At 35.9% G+C, this 19,860-nt stretch overlaps 1 protein-coding gene across 1 annotated transcript in view; it reads left to right on the top strand.

The window, feature by feature from the left end:
* Positions 1 to 19,860, top strand: part of LOC140152806 (ryanodine receptor 2-like) — a 231,522-nt gene that overhangs the window by 54,180 nt on the left and 157,482 nt on the right. The window contains 4 exon segments of the mRNA XM_072175306.1: positions 3,546 to 3,658; positions 5,660 to 5,771; positions 6,816 to 6,915; positions 12,018 to 12,092. Of these exon segments, the coding sequence (XP_072031407.1) occupies positions 3,546 to 3,658; positions 5,660 to 5,771; positions 6,816 to 6,915; positions 12,018 to 12,092 (400 nt within the window).

Genomic DNA, 19,860 nt, shown 5'->3' with positions numbered 1-19,860 from the left:
AGTAGATAGCAATCTGGTGTTTTAAGTTGCAAACTTCTGTAGATAGCAATCTGATTTTGTAAGTTGCTATCTTCTGTAGATAGCAATCTGGTGTTGCAAGTTGCTATCTTCTGTAGATAGGAATCGGGTGTTGTAAGTTGCTATCTTCTGTAGATAGGAATTTGGTGTTGTAAGTTGCTATCTTCTGTAGATAGCAATCTGGTGATTGTAAGTTGCTATCTTCAGTAGATAGCAATCTGGTGTAAGTTGCAAACTTCTGTAGATAGCAGCGATCTGTTGTTGTAAGTTGCTATCTTCTGTAGATAGCAATCTGGTGTTGTAAGTTACTATCTTCTGTAGATAGGAATTGGGTGTTGTAAGTTGCTATCTTCTGTAGATAGGAATTTGGTGTTGTAAGTTGCTATCTTCTGTACATAGCAATCTGGTGTTGTAAGTTGCTATCTTCAGTAGATAGCAATCTGATGTTGTAAGTTGCAAATTTCTGTAGATAGCAATCTGGTGTTGTAAGTTGCTATCTTCTGTAGATAGGAATCTGGTGTTGTAAGTTGCTATCTTCTGTAGATAGCAATCTGGTGTTGTAAGTTGCCATCTTCAGTAGATAGAAATCTGGTGTTGTAAGTTGCAAACTTCTGTAGATAGCAATCTGGTGTTGTAAGTTGCAAACTTCTGTAGATAGCAATCTGGTGTTGTAAGTTTCTATCTTCTGTAGATAGCAGTAATCTGTTTTTGTAAGTTCCTGTCGTCTGTAGATAGGAATCGGTTTTTTAAAGTTGCTATCTTCTGTAGATAGGAATTTGGTGTTGTAAGTTGCTATCTTCTGTAGGTAGCAATCTGGTGTTGTAAGTTGTTATCTTCAGTAGATAGCAATCTGGTGTTGTAAGTTGCTATCTTCTGTAGATAGCAATCTGGTATTGTAAATTGCTATCTTCTGTAGATAGCAATCTTGTGTTGTAAATCACTAGAATCAGAATTTTGATGCTTAGACTCGTGTCAAGTCTTTGAATTTTTTGACTTGGCCCATTTTCTTTCAAATTGCAAACACATTAAAATTTAACTTGTATTGCCAGATAGCATAGTTAGTACTAATTAAAGGATTTGGATTTAGATATGTTTCATTTGGCAAAATGGGATAATAGTTTTTAATCCAAAAAAATCAGTACTGCATTTTTCTGGAATCAGGATTAGGTCATATAGGTTCTTGATTTGAACAATAAGTTGTTACAGAATGTGTTTTTTCCTGCTCATTGTATGTTCATTGCTTGTGTGGTGACCCATTTCAGTTTTTCCCTATTATGTGAAGTTTATTTGATATCCTATTTGCTCAATTCCAATATTTTTTATTTTGTAAGATAATAAAAAAATCATTAAAAAAATCATATGTGCTTCTTATAGTTTGAGCCACCATCAGTATGATTTCATGTCGTCCCTAAGTAGTTCCCTTTTGTCAGGAAAGTGTATTGTATAATACACATAGGAGTCAATGACATTTCCGTAGAAAATTAATACGATGTGATAAAAGTTAGAATATTGAAAAGCAACTAATATTTCATGAGTTGCTGTTGTATGTAAAATGATATTGCGCTCACGGAAGTGTGTTCATAATTATTTGCAAAGTCACAAGCACTTGACAATATGTTTTTAAGCTCAAATTGTGTAATCATTTTAATTTTGTAAATTACACACCAAGTTTTAGTTTACAGTTTATTTGGTACTATGTCATTCTTTAACCCTAAATTACATCATGAAAAATATTTGCTATGATTCACAAAATATATTCATAACCTCCGCGTATTACGCCATATTTGCGTCCCAATCAAATTGGTCGTTAGATGATTTACGCACACCGCGTGGTGTACGGCGCCGGAGGTTATTGATATCCATCAATGACCTCCGCAGTATGCTTACGCGGTACAATGACTTCCGCGTAGTGCGCATCTGTTGCGCCGGAACACTACACGCGCATGCAACTACCATATTTGCACATGGCGTGATTGCGCAGTGCTGTAATTGGAAAATCTGTTTTAGCCTGTTCGACTTTTTGAAGGGCGAAATATAAGTTTTGATAAAAATTGTATATTTTAACAAATTTCGGAGAATAAAATCTTGAGATTTGGTTGTGTGATGAGTTAAAAATGACGGTTATGAATTTGGTTAATAACTTTGCATCAGTTATATGTCGGGCATTGTGAAAAATCTAAACATTTTGCTTTGGACCTCGGAATATCCTCGGGGCTGCGCCCTTGGGATATTCCTCGTTCCAAAGGCAAAATGTTTAGATTTTTCACAATGCCCTCCAAATAACCGATCGCAGTTATTAACCTATAATTGAAAATCTTGTTTTTGTAATATGTTGTAATGTTGTAGAATAAAACAAAACTTGTGTTCTTTTGTTTTATTTTTAATTAAAATGGGTGCATTTTTTATAATCCTTAGAGTTTCATGTAATGAAAATGTATTATATATAATTATATTTGTAGTAGCATTTTACCACATTGCACAACGTAGTATGAAATTTTAATGAAAATATTATAAATTATAACAAATTTACAAAAAAATATCAAAAAGAAGTAATCACTAATGATCTTTTTCAGTCTGTATGTTGGACACATTCATATTGTAAATTATTATGTTAGGTCTGCTGTGTAAGACATTCAATATTTAGTACCTCATTTCATGTAGACATCACAAATCAACAGTGCAAATATCCCATAAATAAATGCATTATGCTGCTAATGATCTCATGTATAAAAGTCTGGACATTGATGTTAAAATACATAAACAAAAGCATTATATTGGAACTGTTCATTAATATATATACTTGGAAAGTGATGTGCATGTTATTCATATTAGGATGAATGTTACTACAAATCTAGGTTTTGCTTCCGGATGTGAAGTCATGTGTGATATTATTATATTGCTATATCCATTCTTTTAGTTCACCTTAAGTTCGGTAGTGACATCAATGCTTTTTTGTGGTTGCGCTGCAAGCTTGTCTACAAACTGCCCTTTTATGCGTATGTTTACGCTCTGCATGATTAACTTTACTCGTACAATTCGATGCTGCAACCAGCGAAATATGCGCCTACGTCACTACCAAACTTAAGGTGAACCAATGTATAGCAGTATAGTATCTATCATACAGATGAAGAACAAAGGGACACATAAATTTTGTGATCTTATTCGACTCTCAACCAGCAATGATAAGAATTGCACTCTGCGCTGCTAAACGCTTATGAAACAATAACCCATTGGCCCATTGGACATATGGCTTGACCAAGAAAAAAACAAGCCCATGAAAAGAACCCGACATTGATTTTGTCATTTGGTGGGATTTGGACAAGGAACAGTAAAAACATGTTGTTCTGTAGCTAACCGGAATGTGCTCAATATAGCTATAATAGTAGTAGAGCATCGGGGTTCAAATCCTGTATGGTCAGTGAGTTTTTCCAGAAGTTATTTTTTGTCGGTTTGTTTTATAAAAATACTGCTTGGTATGCATAATTAATTTTCTAACCTCTTTTAATCATTTTTTCATTCCTTTGCAGGAGAAGCTTGTTGGTGGACGATACATCCCGCATCCAAACAGAGGTCTGAAGGTGAGAAAGTACGAGTTGGAGATGACCTCATCCTTGTCAGTGTATCATCAGAAAGATACTTGGTAAGAAAACACTACATCTGTTCTCCCAAGTAAACATGGGAAGAGTTAGGGAGGAGATTAAACATGTTGATGTTTTTCCTATGCCGTGGTAGTCATCAATGTTATTATGACCCACTTCTGGTTTAGTTACAGATTCGGAGGGAAGGGGTCAGTTATGGAATGCAACAATATATTTTTACAGGAGGTCGTCAATCTTTTGGGTCGCTCCCTAAAATAACAAAAAAGTATTGGCACTGTGAAAACAAGTATCAATAAAAGGGTAAATGTTTTAAAACCAGAAAGCTGATCTACTCAGGTTTTAGAGTTGAACCCTAAGTCCGTATGCACAAAAGAGTTAGACTGGGTCTAAAGTTAGACCTGGTCTAAGTGGAATTTAATACCGGGAGAAAGGACATTTTCCTTAACATTTTCTTAAGTTCTTTTGTATTATTTTTGAACTTTGCATTTAAATCTTTAAAATTTGCTAGCTACTTTAGGGAGGAAATAAGAGTAAAGGTCCATTCCTGGTTGAACTACATTCTGCTTAGACCAGGTCTAACTTTAGACCCGGTCTAACTCTTTTGTGCATACGGACCTAATAACCTGTAGAAAACAGCACGTACCGGTACATGACAAGAATAATGCAGTTGTGGAAATGGGCTAGTCCATTTAAAATCCACACACACACCCTCTGGAAGATCTCACTACCATCTCAATTCCATTTACATCACATGTTCAACCCAGCTGCAACTTTACTTTGCTAATTTTATGTTAAATTCCAGTTGGAAATTATTTATAAATCCACTTGAATTTTGAACAATTTGGCCAAAAATTTAGACACAGATCATTGGAATTCCAAAATATTTACAACTTTTTAAAAATGGTTGGAACTGGACTAATTTAAACTGTTGAATTTGGTTAGAATTCTAAACTCTTTATAGAGTGTGGGTGGATGTATTTCATATGGAATAGCCCAGTGCAAGTGTAACAAGTCACTTACAAATGAAGTAATTTACCTACAAATTACTCCCATTACCTCTTGTATATACAGGATCACTTCTCTTATGTCTGGTGCATTTCTATCATGAAATATACCTGTGAATTCGTGAAAAAAGTGGATGTGTTCAGGGACGTGTAAATTCAAACGTGATAAAATCTGACAAAGCTAATATAAGGTTTTAATGCCTGGAAACAGGTCTGTATTGTGAAAGCTAGTTTCAACTTGCCTCCAGCATTTGTATATTACATTTAGGTTGAAGCATATCTTGAGTTTTCATCTACCTTTATGTAATAAGAATAGTAAACAAGCAGGAAAGTGACATTTATCTAGTTGTCCTACTCAAGAGGATGGAAAAGAAAAGAATTTAATATATTGACAAAAATATGGCCATTAGGTATCGGATATTAAGGTTCAGTCACCTAGTTAAGTGAGCAACAGTGAGAAAGTGAATGAGTAAGCAATTCAAACATCTAGATAATCAATCAACCAGTACTCAGTATTCAGTTAACCAACAAACCTGTGTTTGATTGATTGATGAATGATGTGCGAGTGAGTAATGAGTGAGTCGCTTGCTTGCTCTCTAACTCGCTCACTGCAGGCAGTCAGTTGATCAATCAATTAATCAATCAGTCAGTCAATCAATCAGTCAGTCAGTGAAACAGTTACTTAGTGACTCAGTGAGTTATTTACAAGGGAATGGGCGAAGAAAGAAAATGGGCAAGCAAGTCTCTCGGTGATGAAAGCAGACGACACATGAATAAAGATATTTTGAATGAGTTGTATAAGTTTATTTCAGCAATCTCATAATATGCCACCTGTGACAGGTAAGCTTATGGAACAAGCTGTTACTGTTGTGTACAGATTTACTCCATGGTTGAATCAACAACATTGCCATATGAGGCATGTTGCTCAAGATACACTGTTAAAGGGAAGCAAGAGAGAAATTGTCACACAAGGGGAAAGAAAAGCAAATATTTGAAACTTGTTTCTTATTAAATATTTGTTTTCTTGTTTTGCTGTAGCACCTTTCCACATCCAAGGCAAACCAACCATCCCGTGTACTTGCTGCATTTAAGAAGACATTATGGGCAGTATCACCAATCGGCACAGGGGCTGTTGGCACAGCTGCCATGAGTAAGTTGACATATTATATTATTATTAATTCATATTTAAATATTCAACATTTTTACAAAATATGAGGACACAGTGGTGCAGTGGAATAGGCTTTGACTGACTCGTGATCAGAAGTTGCAGGTTCGAACCCCAATGGTACATAGACAAGGCACTATTGTCAGGGCCGGATTTACCATTAGGCCAGATGGGCCCAGGCCCAGGGCCCCGTAAATTGCCCTGTGCATTTCCCTTTTACATTTTTGGGCCAAATGAAGGTAAATTGCACAATTCCGTGTGCTGCGTGCACTAGCCCTTCAAGTAGCAAATTCCACCTTTATTTTGGGCTAAATTAGTCAGAATTCATTTTTCATCCAAATTTCATATGGTTTCAAAGCAGAATAATTATACTCGTCCCCCTCTAAATTTTAATGTATTCGACGCCACTATCTATCTTACACATAAACCAAATCTTGACTACTTGAGTGAACATGCCTTCTTCACAGTGAGTTTGGGGGTCTCCAAATTTTGGCCTGGCCCAGGGCCGCCAAAAAGGTAAATCCTGGCCCTGTCTATTGTCTCTCTCCACCCAGGTGAATAAATGGGTACTGGCATATATAGTGCTGGGAAGGTAACACAGACCTGTGTAGGAGGAGTTGCAGCCACATACACAAGTTAATTCAGGGGAGTCTGGCCTAAAAATGCCTAGGAAAAAGAGATGGGCACTCAGCCTTAATCTATGGCATAAACAAGTGCCCAGGTTACCTGAAAAATGACTGGGCATATATGATGCATGCACACTCAAGCACCTAGAGACAGTGCACACTAAACAAATCTAGATTGGTTAAGAACAATCTTACTGGAAATCTGCTGATGCAATTCAGCTTTGCGTTTTTTCTCTGCCAGGTTGCAACATTTTTTCATGATTCTTTCATCTTGAAAAATTGACAAGTTGACAATGTGATTCACAAAACTAAGTAACATCACAGACTTAATAAGAAAAACAACTGCAGTAACATTTATAAGTTAATGAAATGTAACAACCACTTGGCTGTGTTTTTATATCAGGTTTTCTGAATGGTCTAGATGTCTTAAGATTCTCTCATGGACATATGGATGAATTCTTAACTGTTCCTCCACAAGGATGCAAAGATGATGGCAAAATCAGGTAAGATACGATACACATTATTGGGGTAATTTATGTGTTGTTCTTTCCTAAGAACTCACTACTACAATTAGAGTATAATGCACTCCATAGTCAATAAGACTAATACCCACATAACACTCACCCCTAGTTATCTAGGGTTTGAATAATTTACATTCTGCGATAAAACCATGACATCTATTTGAACAATTTTTTTGAAAGCGAATGCAAACTTCATGAATCAGGCTTTATACCTTACCAAATATCATTTAGTCTGCGTACATCGCTGTGAAACTAAGCTTGCATTGTATCATCTTACAAGTCAAATTAAAATTTAATCAACTTGACAACATCAGGTAAAGGGCAAGGTATCTGTCATAGATACAAGGATGGGTATTATTGATGAGCATACAGAGTGTGCATAATTTTCACTTTTGAGAATTGATAGTCCATTTTAGTTAAGTTTTTGTCTGCTGACTACATTATTATACTCTTGTGGTGTGGTGACCCATTTAGTTGACAATTCAAAACTTTCTGGCGACTAACAGGTTCTGTATCCCTCATGTCATAATTTTATATCAGTGATTCTTTTACCAAGGATACATTATTAAAATACATGTTTTTCAGGGACTGCCTTTTGAGAGGAGCGAGAGCAATTCCTCTTCTACAGCTCCTCTTAAGTTACATTTGAAAGAGCGAGTTATAGCTCCTCTTGATGACTCATTAAATTCTTTACACAAATTAATGGCCACAGGTGCACACAGCTCTTCTAAAGCTTATCTTGAGGAGACCAGAAGAGCATTTTACAGCTCTTAACCTCATTTTCAAAAGACATTTCCTGGTTGTCTGATTGGTTGTTTCTGGAATTGCAATAGAGCGCTACACATTCTACTTAGTTTACACATTTAATGAACCCAAATATGTACTGTCACTTCCGCTGCGATATACGCATGCCTTGATGTAAGCAACTTTTTTTCAGCAATAGGTCAGTATTTTTTCTCTTAACCATCCTATTTTAGGATAATAGAATAGGTGACACAATTTGATCCACCATTCCAAAGGAGGCCATTTTGAAAATTGAGTTAATACCATTATCATGCCCAGAAACAAAGCTTACTATTCCCAAAATCATCCAGCATACTTAGCTGCAAAGCTATCAGCTTGTGTATGTTATTGCTTTTTCTCAAAAATTTTGCCTGTATCTGAGGAAGACATTAAAGCAAAGTAGCTATCTTAAAGGGACAAGCAAGGAAATTTGTGGATAAAATATTTTGCCCCACTAGGCCCGCCGACTTCCTTCGAATGGCAAGTCCCTGACCATGTCCCAGCCCCCATACTATGTGACATTTTTCAAGTCCCGGCTTATGTGTCTGGCCCAGCATACTTAGCTGCAAAGCTATCAGCTTGTGTATGTTTTTGCTTTTTCTCAAAAATTTTTGCCTGTATCTCAATTTCACAATTTCAACCTGTGGCCTGGATGGAAATTAACAGTTCAGAGAATTCTTTCTGAATTATTAATGTATCCTGGTCTAGAAAGACAAGTATTTTCATGTTTTTTCAACCTCAAACACATTATGCATCCATAGAGTATACTCCATCATACTCATTTTGTCAATTATGGGATATAATCCCATATTATCAATTTATTAAATCCATGCATCTGGTCAAATTTCATTTACCATTTTGTTCTGTCCAATTCATGGATAATTGCAAAAACAGGACATTAACATGATAAGATGTAGTTTGATGGAGTAGTGATGTCAACCATGTAAATTAAGAGGAATATTACATGCCTGGAGCGTCCCATATTTCCCAGTACACTGTGAAGCACCTCTTCTTACCACATTCAATATATTTTTGACTTTGTATTGTGATGTATTGAAGTGGAGTAGCCATATTATAAGCACCTTTTTATGACAATGTCCTTTTGAGAATTTGAAAATGCCAATTGTTTATCGGCAGATAATTTTCACAAAATTTTTCATCATCATGATTGTGGATTGAAACCTGTTACAAAATGCACCAACTATTAAGTTTAAGTACTCACTATAAACTATGTAAGCTATTGAGTAACAGGGAAATTTCAGAAGCTGTTTATTTTCTTGCTTTTCACAGGTAATTTGGCTATTCCAGTTGAAATCCGTATTTCGTCAAATAAATGCCCCCAGGGGCGTTACATTTTCCCAAGGGTGGCGTTTATTCAAGGTCAATTTTAGAACGATAATTCCTGTTAAAATCATTAGGTAAACTTAAAACTCACGCTAAAATGACGAACTATGAACTAGAAACACTGACATCTGGTTCACTTCCAGGTTTCCAATCCAGATTTTTGCCAATTAGTTCAGTTCAGTTCAGTATTATTGACGCTATTATCGGCCATGTGGGCATCTTGGTAAGCTTACTACACAAGATAGCATGGAAATATCAGCATTTTTGAAACATCTTGGTTGAAAAAAGTGGTGGGGGTGTTTATTTGAGGGGCGACCATTTGACGAAATGTGGTACCCTCTTTACCTTAATCACCTACACAGGGGGTGTAGATTTCAAACGGAGTCGCCCATTCAGATAGCTCTATTTGAAATTCACACTCCCTGTGTTTAAGATTAAGGTTGTGTCTTCCATGTGGAGTGTATGGATTTCAACTGGAACAGCCATTTCAGGCCACAAATTTAAAGCTTTCCAAAATTCTTTTGGCCCACATAATCTTCAAAACCACAAATAAAAAAACTGCAAAACCATCTGAACTGCAGAATTTGTGAAAATGTTATGTCACTAAAACATTACATAATGCAGCTGGTAAGTCCACTAGGTATGCCTGAAATGGAATGATAGATCGTCACCCGCTATGTAAGGAACGTGTATAGTGTTAAATTGTACCTGCAAACAAGCTTATGGTAATGCTGAGCAGGTGGTGGGCTTTCTCATAAATTCACATTGGCATTGTGAAAAGGAACAGCTTTAGGCAATCTTATGGCAAAATACCCCCCCCATTAGGGTTAGATTCTAGAGTCGGGGTAGGATTAGCGTTTGGATTAAGATATTAGAACATATTTAGAGTTATGATTTTCATCCTTGACCAGGACTTAAATCCGGGACTGATTTGTTTCGTGGAAATTCATGCAGTGAGCATAAAAGGGTGTTGCAATTTTGCTTTGTAGTATTGAAGTTTGCAATCAAGTTTTTTGAGTTGCAAGTTGCACCTTGATAAAGCACATTAGAGTTCTGCCTTTAGTGGCAGGCATGTATGCATGTATCTATCAATAATTGGGTCTCAACCAAAAGATAGTACTATCAATTCAATGCATTTTAATGAATGCTGTGAACAACTGGCATATTGTGATAATGGATGCAGTTCTGTATTTTAATTGACTGCATCACTCACTCACAAACAGGATCCTTAGCTTGAAGAGATACATTATAACAAAGCTATCATATTAGGATGACAAATGTAGTATAGTATTACATTACTTGACTTTATGATAAGCAATCTTCCTTCTGAGAAAGACATTAAAGCAAAGTAGCTATCTTAAAGGGACAAGCAAGACATTTTCTGGACAAAATATTTTGCCAAACTGCTCTACCAAATGATAAATGACCAGCAAGCATAATGCGCCTATCCTATCAGTTGTCACACCAACCCCCAGGTACTTGGGCACCTACAGGGACCTGGATGGGGTCTAAATTTTGAAAATTGACAAAGACCTCACTAGGCCCGCCGACTTTTTTCGAATGGCAAGTCCCCGACCAAGTCCCAGCCCATACTATGGGACATTTTTCAAGTCCCGGCTTTTTTTTTTTTTTTTTTTTTTTACCAGCTGTGGTTCTACTGGTTCCATTTGTATGTGTGTCTTCAGATGCAGTCAGTGGGGCGCCACAGTAAAAACCCAAAATTACGAAAATTGTCACTTTTTTGTTGATTTTTCCCCCCTGAAATTCACTTTGCCCCTCAATTCCCCCCAAAAAAAAAAAAATTCCTGGGCGTCACCACTGGATGCAGTCCTATATCACAGACTACACTTTCAGCAGGTTTTAGAAATTGTACCATTTGTCACCATGCAGTAATAACAAGCAGAGATCACATTCCAGCATAAGAGTACTAGTTTATAACAGTAACATTATATCTGTGTGCTATATATCCATGCTGAGATATTGTAGGGTATTATTAAGCACACTGGATATATTAACATTTCATTATTACACTAGAGGAAGCTGTTGCATCACTATTGTGCAATTTAGTATTTTGCTTTTCAATTTTGTTTTTGTTAAGATTATATTTGATTGACTTCTTAAAAAGAGACAAGATTTAGTTTCTTTGATTTACTGAAATCCACCTGTAATGATGGTACTAAATATTATAACTACATCTATCTATGAGCATTTGTAATAAGGGCACCAATGTCTTTTAGGTTTTATTACAGTGTGCAATGATTACCCCAATATCTGTTTATCATTAATTTTCAGCTATTTTTGCAGTTGTCTGAAATTTTTTTTTAAGGGGGCACTATCATTGTCAGATGGCAGGGCTGTAGCAAGCGGGACAGCTAGGGAGGCCATAGCCGCCCCACTTGGTTATTCTTTTGTTGTGCTTTTCTTTGTAGCTTTATTTCAATTTTGGCGCATATTTGTATTTTGTCCGTCCCCAATTTTGATGGCCACCCCACATTTTTCAACCTTGCTTGTTTCAATTCTTATTCCCTTCATTTTGTATTTTAACATTTTCAGGCTGCATTTGTACACAGAAGACATTATTTTGTGTGCATAAAATCAGTTCCAAAGACCCTACTTTTGAAAACTTATGTGTCTTATACCTACAAAATATATTGAGTGTCCTCCCTCTCCCCAGCAAAACTGCAGCTCTGTTTGTTGTAACAGCAAAATGCACATCATAATATATATTGGCATTTATTCAGCCAATGAGATGGGGATATTTCATGATCTGATCCAAGACACCCCTTTTCTATTTTTCAATGTTCATTACAATCTCCTGCAGAATTACACCAGCAAATTACAAAACAAATCATCTTGAATTTATTTCTACTGATTCAGAGTTATGTGCCCTTTCTTTTCTAACGTTAACTTTATTCTCATAAATATTCATGGTTCGTTCTTGTTTGCTTATATTATAGTGAAGTGTCTTACGAGACTGGGAATGTGTCTTCATTTGCAAGATCTCTATGGTCTGTGGAACTCCTCATTAAAAAGTAAGTATTTTATTATTATTCCCCTTACGCAGAAAGCAGACAAAGAACAAAATAGTTTCTTCTACAAGTACCGAATTGATGTGCAAATTAGTCTAGATGCCTTGAACTATTTAAGCTATAAATGTGTTATAAGGTACTTATGCGCTCCTCAGCAGTTACAACGATAGGAAATAATATTTGAAAATTTAGGGCAAATACACATTTTTTACTTAATTAAATAGGAAACTTGATGATGTATTAGTGTGTCAAAGTTGTTCATCACTTTACATTTGAAGGAAGGAAAAATACTACAAGAGCTTTGCTACCTGAATTGATATTATGTAAATAGGATATTTCTTCTTCTTCTCCTTCTTCCTATATACGTGCATACCTCAAATTGAGTATTGTTGCGCGGGCTTAACATGCACAGTTTTTTACCTATGCACAATCCTGGAACCTAGGATTGATTGCAGATATCAGAACCGGGGATGGTCCTCCTTCTCTTTTCGAATAGCTCTGACACTTAACGTGCACAGGGTTTGACTCGTCATGTACACGGGACCAACGGCTTTACGTGACTTCCGAATCACGGACAAAGCACATACACTACCTATATCTGCACGTGCTAAGCAGTGTATGGGGGCAAGAAGAAATTCTTCAATTAAATTCTGAAATTAATTAACTGAACTGAATTGAAGGATTCCCGACCATATAGGAACTTTTTGGGAGGGAAGAGAATTTTCACCTAAGGCAAGCCCAAGGCTCGAACCCTCGTCGATCGTATCTCCCGGCCGGCAACGCAACGCCTTAACCACTCAGCCCTCTCGCACTCTGTTAAATTTCAATTTGAACTTCAAAACAAATTAGTTTGTCAATGAACTATATGGACTTGAAAATAAGTAAGTTTACACCTACAGAATAATCACTATTATTTTGGGTGAAATTTTATTACTTTATGCTGTAAATTATATTAGGAACATCATATCTGAATCAATAAGCATTTTTGCAATTTTAGCTGTGCATGCTCAGAATGTTGACACCGGTTCCATCGACGGGAGATAAACGATGCAATTATTAGATCCATTGACAGCCGTGTGAATAAACCGTGACTCACCAGCAATTTTACTTTTCATTTAACACAATTAATAACATTGCCAGTTCTAACTGGCTTAACCTGGTCTAATTTATTATAGGCCTATTATGCAGGCGATCATGACCAAACAATATGCAGTACACAAGTACAGAGCATTTTTTACATGTTCTCATGAGTTCCATCAAGTTATGTGCTGAAATTACGAAAGGCTTTTATACTAATAATGCATATATTCATGAACTATAAATGGAATTATTCCAATTAGGTCTCTGTGCACATCTGGCATTGTTTTTGAAAGCTATTAAATTACCTAACATGCAGAGGAATAAATGGTTGTACCAGCAACCTTATTAAAGGCATAACCCAAGCAATCCATCACTATGCTTGCCAATGTCTGGCATGTTGCTTGATCGGTCCTTTTATGTTGTTTTTTTCAAATGTCATAATATTATTAAATAAAATAATTGTGTAATACTTGCTTTGCCTATCCAGTTGGATTATATTTAGAGTTATGGCTAAGATGGGTTTGTATTACCGTATTTATTCCATTAACTGCCCAGGGCACTTAACAAAATTATTTTGGGTGGGTGCTTATTTTTTACATTGTTTAGGCCAACAAGGCGTAAAAAGGCCCAAAATATTCATCTATCATCATCAGTGTGTCATATGTTTCAGATCATGATTCAGATTTGCATAGGCAGTTAATAAACTGATAGAAGAGGTAAGGTCCCCTCCCCTTCTATGTGCCGATGACCAATGGGTTAACCATCTTGTTGTCAAGGCCATTGATCAACCAATCATCTTGATTGTTTATCACTTTTGTGTTAGGCTTTGTGTACGCTTGACGCACAGACCACAGAAGTATTAAAATTTACTGTAATGTGACACGATCTGGTCCACTTAGACCGAAGTAGGAAATTTTGAGAATTAGGTTATAACTGTTACTAACTTGCTTAGTTGAAATCCTGAAGTCCCTGTACTTGGTTGCAAAGTTATCAACTTTGATATGTCCATTTTCCCATATATTTCATTGATTTTTGCTTCTGATATATCGCTCATTCTACAAAATCCGGTGCCAATAGCCTTTTTTCCATTCTTTGGTCCACAAACACTTTGTCGAGCATTTAGGGCATCAAATATGTTGTTTTTCTGGTAGAACTCAACGAGATCTACACGGACATATATAGTTTTCCATACTTTAAATGCTTTCTTCAGCCTGATTAACCCTTGCAAAGGCTCAAAAATCGCTAAAAATGCGTTTCCAGGGCTCAAGTGTCACATCTAACCCTGAATATTTTCTTTGAATAAATGCGATTTCTTTACATATTTGTTGTTTTTTAATTAGATAACGCACCATCATATTGTTTATCAACATTATTTTTTAGTGATTAAAACGTCTTTGTGTAATTCTAAAATAAATTGCACTTTCCACCAAAACGCTGTGAGCTACGTTACCCTTTTTAACCCACGTTATTGGAAAGAAGTAAAACAGAGGTATCAATGTAATTTGCGGTTTTTGAAAGGAAACACTCATAGGTTTTTAAAAATCACAGTAAAAATCGTGATGCTGTAGCATTTTTGGCATAAAAATGTTGTCAACATTGAAATTTCGACCGACCATGTTAAGATTGGTGAGCTACGTTACCAGGATTCTATAGTATGCACTTGTATTACATGTACTTCCTAATAATATGTGAAAGCTACCAGTGGTGGAACCCCATTTATATTAGAATTAACCGACATAACGTTCTAACGTTCGCAAATCACATCAAAAACATTAAAATCCCGTGAACTACGTTACTGTGAGCTACGTTACACACTCATTTACGCATCTTTAAAACTTCTATGAAATGGTGAATTCGGGTTTACATTTCACTCAAGTGATCTTTAGTTTGCTTTTTATGACCTTGGATTGAGTAAAACCAGCCCATTTTGTAGCTGGTAACGTAGCTCACATTACATTGAGTTTTAGTGTTAAAAAACATCATGACCTCCTGAAAGAAAAATATGCAAGTGGTGTTGGCAATCTTTTAGATATGAAAGTAGTGATACATTTACTCTTAAAAAACACAAAAAGCAGGTCTTTTTGAACAACTTTTATTTTTTCAATTTTTACAGTGGATTGGCACCCGATTTTGTAGAATTAGCGATATGCCAATATCTCAATTTTATTATTGCTGACTTTGTTCTGATTAGATCAGATTGAGTCATTTGTAAGAAAATATCAGTCTTTAATGTCAGGATGATGGTTAGATTTTATGTTTATGATTGTGGTTAGGTTTCAAGCATTTGGGTTTACTGTGGTTTGGATTAAGAAGTTAGGATTAAGTGTTAAGAATAGGGTTTGGGTGGTGGTAACTTTTCTGTGGTTGCCTCAAATATATATACCAGACCAAGTAATGGAGCCCATTACAGTATTTGATTTTTGAATTAAACAGTTATTATTCTGTCCTATTGGATGAAACATATAACTCAATCCTAGTCCTGTAGTTCAGTATAAATTGGGAATATAAGTTTAGCATACAGATTCAATGTTTAATTCAAAACTTTCAGGGCTGTAATAACTAGCTTGAATTAAATAACTTTTAATTCAAAACTTTCAGGGCTGTAATAACTAGCTCAATTTCTGCATGTGAACTCCTACTCTTTACTGGCTTGTATCCTAAAGGACCATCCAACAAAAATGAAAGCTAAATCTACCTATGGCAGCCATATCTCCATGCATGTAATGTCAATCTGACTCTATTTAGTCTAGTAAATAACAGCTTTAGACTTCAATTGCATTTCCATCTGCCCAAATTACTCGCTTGAGCTGTGAAGCAAAAATAAGTTTTGATGATGAAGATGAATATTTTAATACTTGACATTATCAGAATTTGCTTTACTTCATTCAGCAATAGATTTCTAAAATAATTATGACTCCCGGCATGATGTGTGAAAGTCAACATAATTGTAGATTGAATCATCAAAATATTTAATTGCTTGTTCATATTCAAACCTATTTTCTGGGTATTGATAGTTGAAACTAAATATCAGCTCTAGATTGGGTAGACAATGTGAGACGATGACTGAGATATGTACATAACATGTTATGATCCATATTAATCCAATTCTCTGTAGGCCAGGGGTGTCAGTAATGTGTTCACTTCATGTCACTAAACCATTAGCGCCAATCCGGCTTGACATGTGGGTGACAATCAGCCTGAATTGTCAAAAAGTGGCTGAAAAGAACAAAAAATGGGATATTTTGCAAAAGGTGGAGGGGGGGGGGACACATCCCCTCTGTGCTCTGTACAGATTGACGCCCATGCACTAAACTACAGTTTCTCTGACGCACTGATTAACTGATTTATTACTGCAGAGAAATATCCTTAATGAGAAATGGATGATTTTAGGTCGGGTTGTTTCCAACGGCTTGTTGTTCCAGTCAGACATTCGACCAATAGGAGTCTTCCTTTCCATGTTTGTGTGGCGATTTGGTTTGGTGATGCCACAGGGAATGAATTAGCTCAAATGATGAGATGAGACACTCGCTTCTTTTCAGATTAAGACAGACTTTATTTTCGTGTTATCGTCCCAACCATTATCCTAAAAACTAGTTTGATTCCTCCTTCCCAGGGAGCACCCCAAACTGGGTGAACACGCCAAGAGGGAAGGGGCCTAAGATAGTATCTCCATGTGTATCAATGCAATTACTGAACAGGGATGAGAATAAAAGATAGGATTTTTACATTTTACCTATCTGATATTTTATCATAGTGGATGCTGGTGCCAGCCCATCCATTACGACACAATATTGGATCGGCTAAAGGCAAAATCCTATTTTTTAATTCTCTAAATAGATAACATAAGCATTGTTTACAATTGAATACATGAATATAAAACCCACCCAAGTCCATACTCTGGCCAAATTGAGTTAAATGTTGCTTATACCTAGGTTTATCATATATGTATAAAAGAACAACTAAAATCCACCCTTTACCTGCATCTATTGAGCATGTGAAATCCAGCATGTATGAAAGAACAACCCAAGTCCAGGACTTGTGTAACACATTCATTGCTGGAGAGTGAATTTTGAGAAAAAAATTGGTTTAATCAAGGAAAGTGTGGTTTATATTACATGGCAGTGTGCTTATCAACATACATATTTGTGTGCTTATTTTTTTATTATCTTACTAGTGACTGGTATTCCCATTCCAACAATGTTGTCTTTGTATGTGATTAAAAAAACAACCCAAGTCCGGCATATAAAATAACCCGTTACGAAGTCCCTGAAATGCTAATCATCATACCTAATACAGTTTAACCCACTCATTTGCATAGTGTGCAACTTGCCCTATTCACCAGGTAAATCTAACTGAAGGAATTAAAATGATGCACAGTTTTTTAGTTTTATCAAAATCACTTTCCATGCATGGACCTGGGCAGGTATTCAATTACTGCCTGATGGTTTTGATGGGGTGCCTCTGGTATTCCATTGAGGCATCTGTGATGTATGATTTTGTGGTATTTGGAAGGGTTCGGACTGGATATGAATTTATGAATGAAATTTTACTACGAATATCTAATAAGTATGCTATATTTAGTTGAGAAGAGGAAGGGAATTATGGTATGTGAAATGCTCACATGCAACACTTCCATGAAAAAAGTATGCCCTCAAACCAGTATCATTTGAAATACAGATTTGAATGGGCATCAGCTGCATCAGTGTTGACACACAAAACCACAAATACTGCTCGAACCTAGGAAAAGTAAAGCTTTCTTCGGAAGTGCTGCAATATTTTAAGCAGGCTTTAGAACAGAAATAGCTGTTTAGTGAGGTCAGAGATAGCAGGGTGAGATTCCTTACATGTTAGTTGGCTTAGTAAAGTACAGCCTCTGGCTGGCTATGGATAGTATCAACATGATAGTGACATCAATAATAACATGATGAGGAGGAGGAATGGGAAGGGGGATGATTACTGGTGTGGTTGCCACACAAGGAGGGTGTATCCTATCTGTACAAGTAGGCTAGTTATAGGAATGTCCATGAAACACCTTGGATTTTCTTGCTTTTATGCACACTAGTAAGAAATGAAATAAAGTGATGTAGTGATTTTAAATGAGGTAGGAGAGTGGGTCCATACAATTTCATGTGTATTTCCTATAGGCCTAGTAAAAGTGCTACTTATAGCATCTGTTGAGTGTGGTGTTCAAATAATATCACAATATTAATCTGGCACCAATTTTGATATACAGGACTCAAAAAGGGGCTTGCACATTTCAATCCATGTTAACAAAATTTGTCCATGTTTTAACAGAAACTAATTATCAGACATTTGTAAGCCTTCTGTACTTTTATTTCACCTTGTCTGGTATTGACATAGGTTTTAATTAGTAAATTTTTTATTGAAACAAAGTAAAATAGATCATTTTCATATCCATCTCCCTTTCTTTTTTTTAACCCAAGTGTCTATCCTTTAAGGTTTTCATCTTGTCACCATTTGCATTATTGTATTACACTATAATGATATCCATAGGTATGTGTTTACCAGGTTTTTTTTATATTTTTTAAATTTAGCACCGAAAGCCTCTATAGATTACTCCAAGATATTTGGACTACCATCCTTACACATGTAAAATATAATGGATAATGTCAAATTCATGATCAGAGTCAGATTTGGGAGCTATGATAATATATTCTTATTCATTCTACTCTAAAGTGGGGTCATTAAAGGAGGTCAGATGATACACTTATCATTTACTCTCCATTAACAAGTAGGGTTGTAAAATACATCAAATACCAGCTGAGCACATTTGTATCCATTTGTGCCAAAAGGCAGTATCTTACTTTTTCTTTTGCCATAAAAACATCCATTTGTGTAGGCCAGTGAATTGGCTCTTTATATCAAGCTTTGGTCTATCTACACAGTCAAGTTTAGCATAACCGGTAAGGCTAGACTCCAGTGCATTGGTGTTTGATGATCTGAGTTTGAGGCCCAGCACAGTCTCTGTTTTTTTGTTATCATCAATAATTCAGCTAACTAGAAATCCCCCTGGGCAAGAAAATAACTGCTGGTTTGTCTCAGGAGCAGATCCTGGTTGTGATGGTTGATTGCGGTATAGGGTGTGTGCCTCTTAGCAAATCAGTTGAACAGTTTAAAAAAAGCAAAGTTTCTATGTGTTGTATTGTTTTTACCAATACACAGTATATTTAATTAGAAAAGTGGCTGAAAAGTGCTCATGAATATCAATTTTCCCAAAATTGTATGGGCTGGCAGACCTTTCAAGGTCGGTCAGTCAGGCTGTAAAATCTGTAAAAATGCAAATTTTTCATTCACTTCACTTACATTTTTTCAGTCAAAATCTATTCACTTTTACTGTCAAAATATCTGATTTTACATGCATACAGAAATAAACCCCCAAAATGCAAAATCTGGGTTAGTCTGGATTGTAGGATAGGGTTTTTTATTGCCTATACATTCATAGCACTTATATCCTACAGATTTTTGATCTGAAATTGCCATAATATATTTTTACCTACCATGTACCGATATTATCTTTAATTTGCATATTTGCATGCTAATTAGGATAATTACTTACAAGCAGGGAAAAAAAACCGTTCTAACAGATTCTTAACCTTACATGACTATTTTAGTAGAAACCAACTAATTGTCAAATCCTGTGATGGGTATGAACTTTATTATACAAAATATC

This window comes from Amphiura filiformis, chromosome 5 (genome assembly GCF_039555335.1).
Source record: "Amphiura filiformis chromosome 5, Afil_fr2py, whole genome shotgun sequence".
NCBI lineage: Eukaryota > Metazoa > Echinodermata > Ophiuroidea > Amphilepidida > Amphiuridae > Amphiura > Amphiura filiformis.
This window is presented reverse-complemented; position numbering and strand designations above follow the sequence as displayed.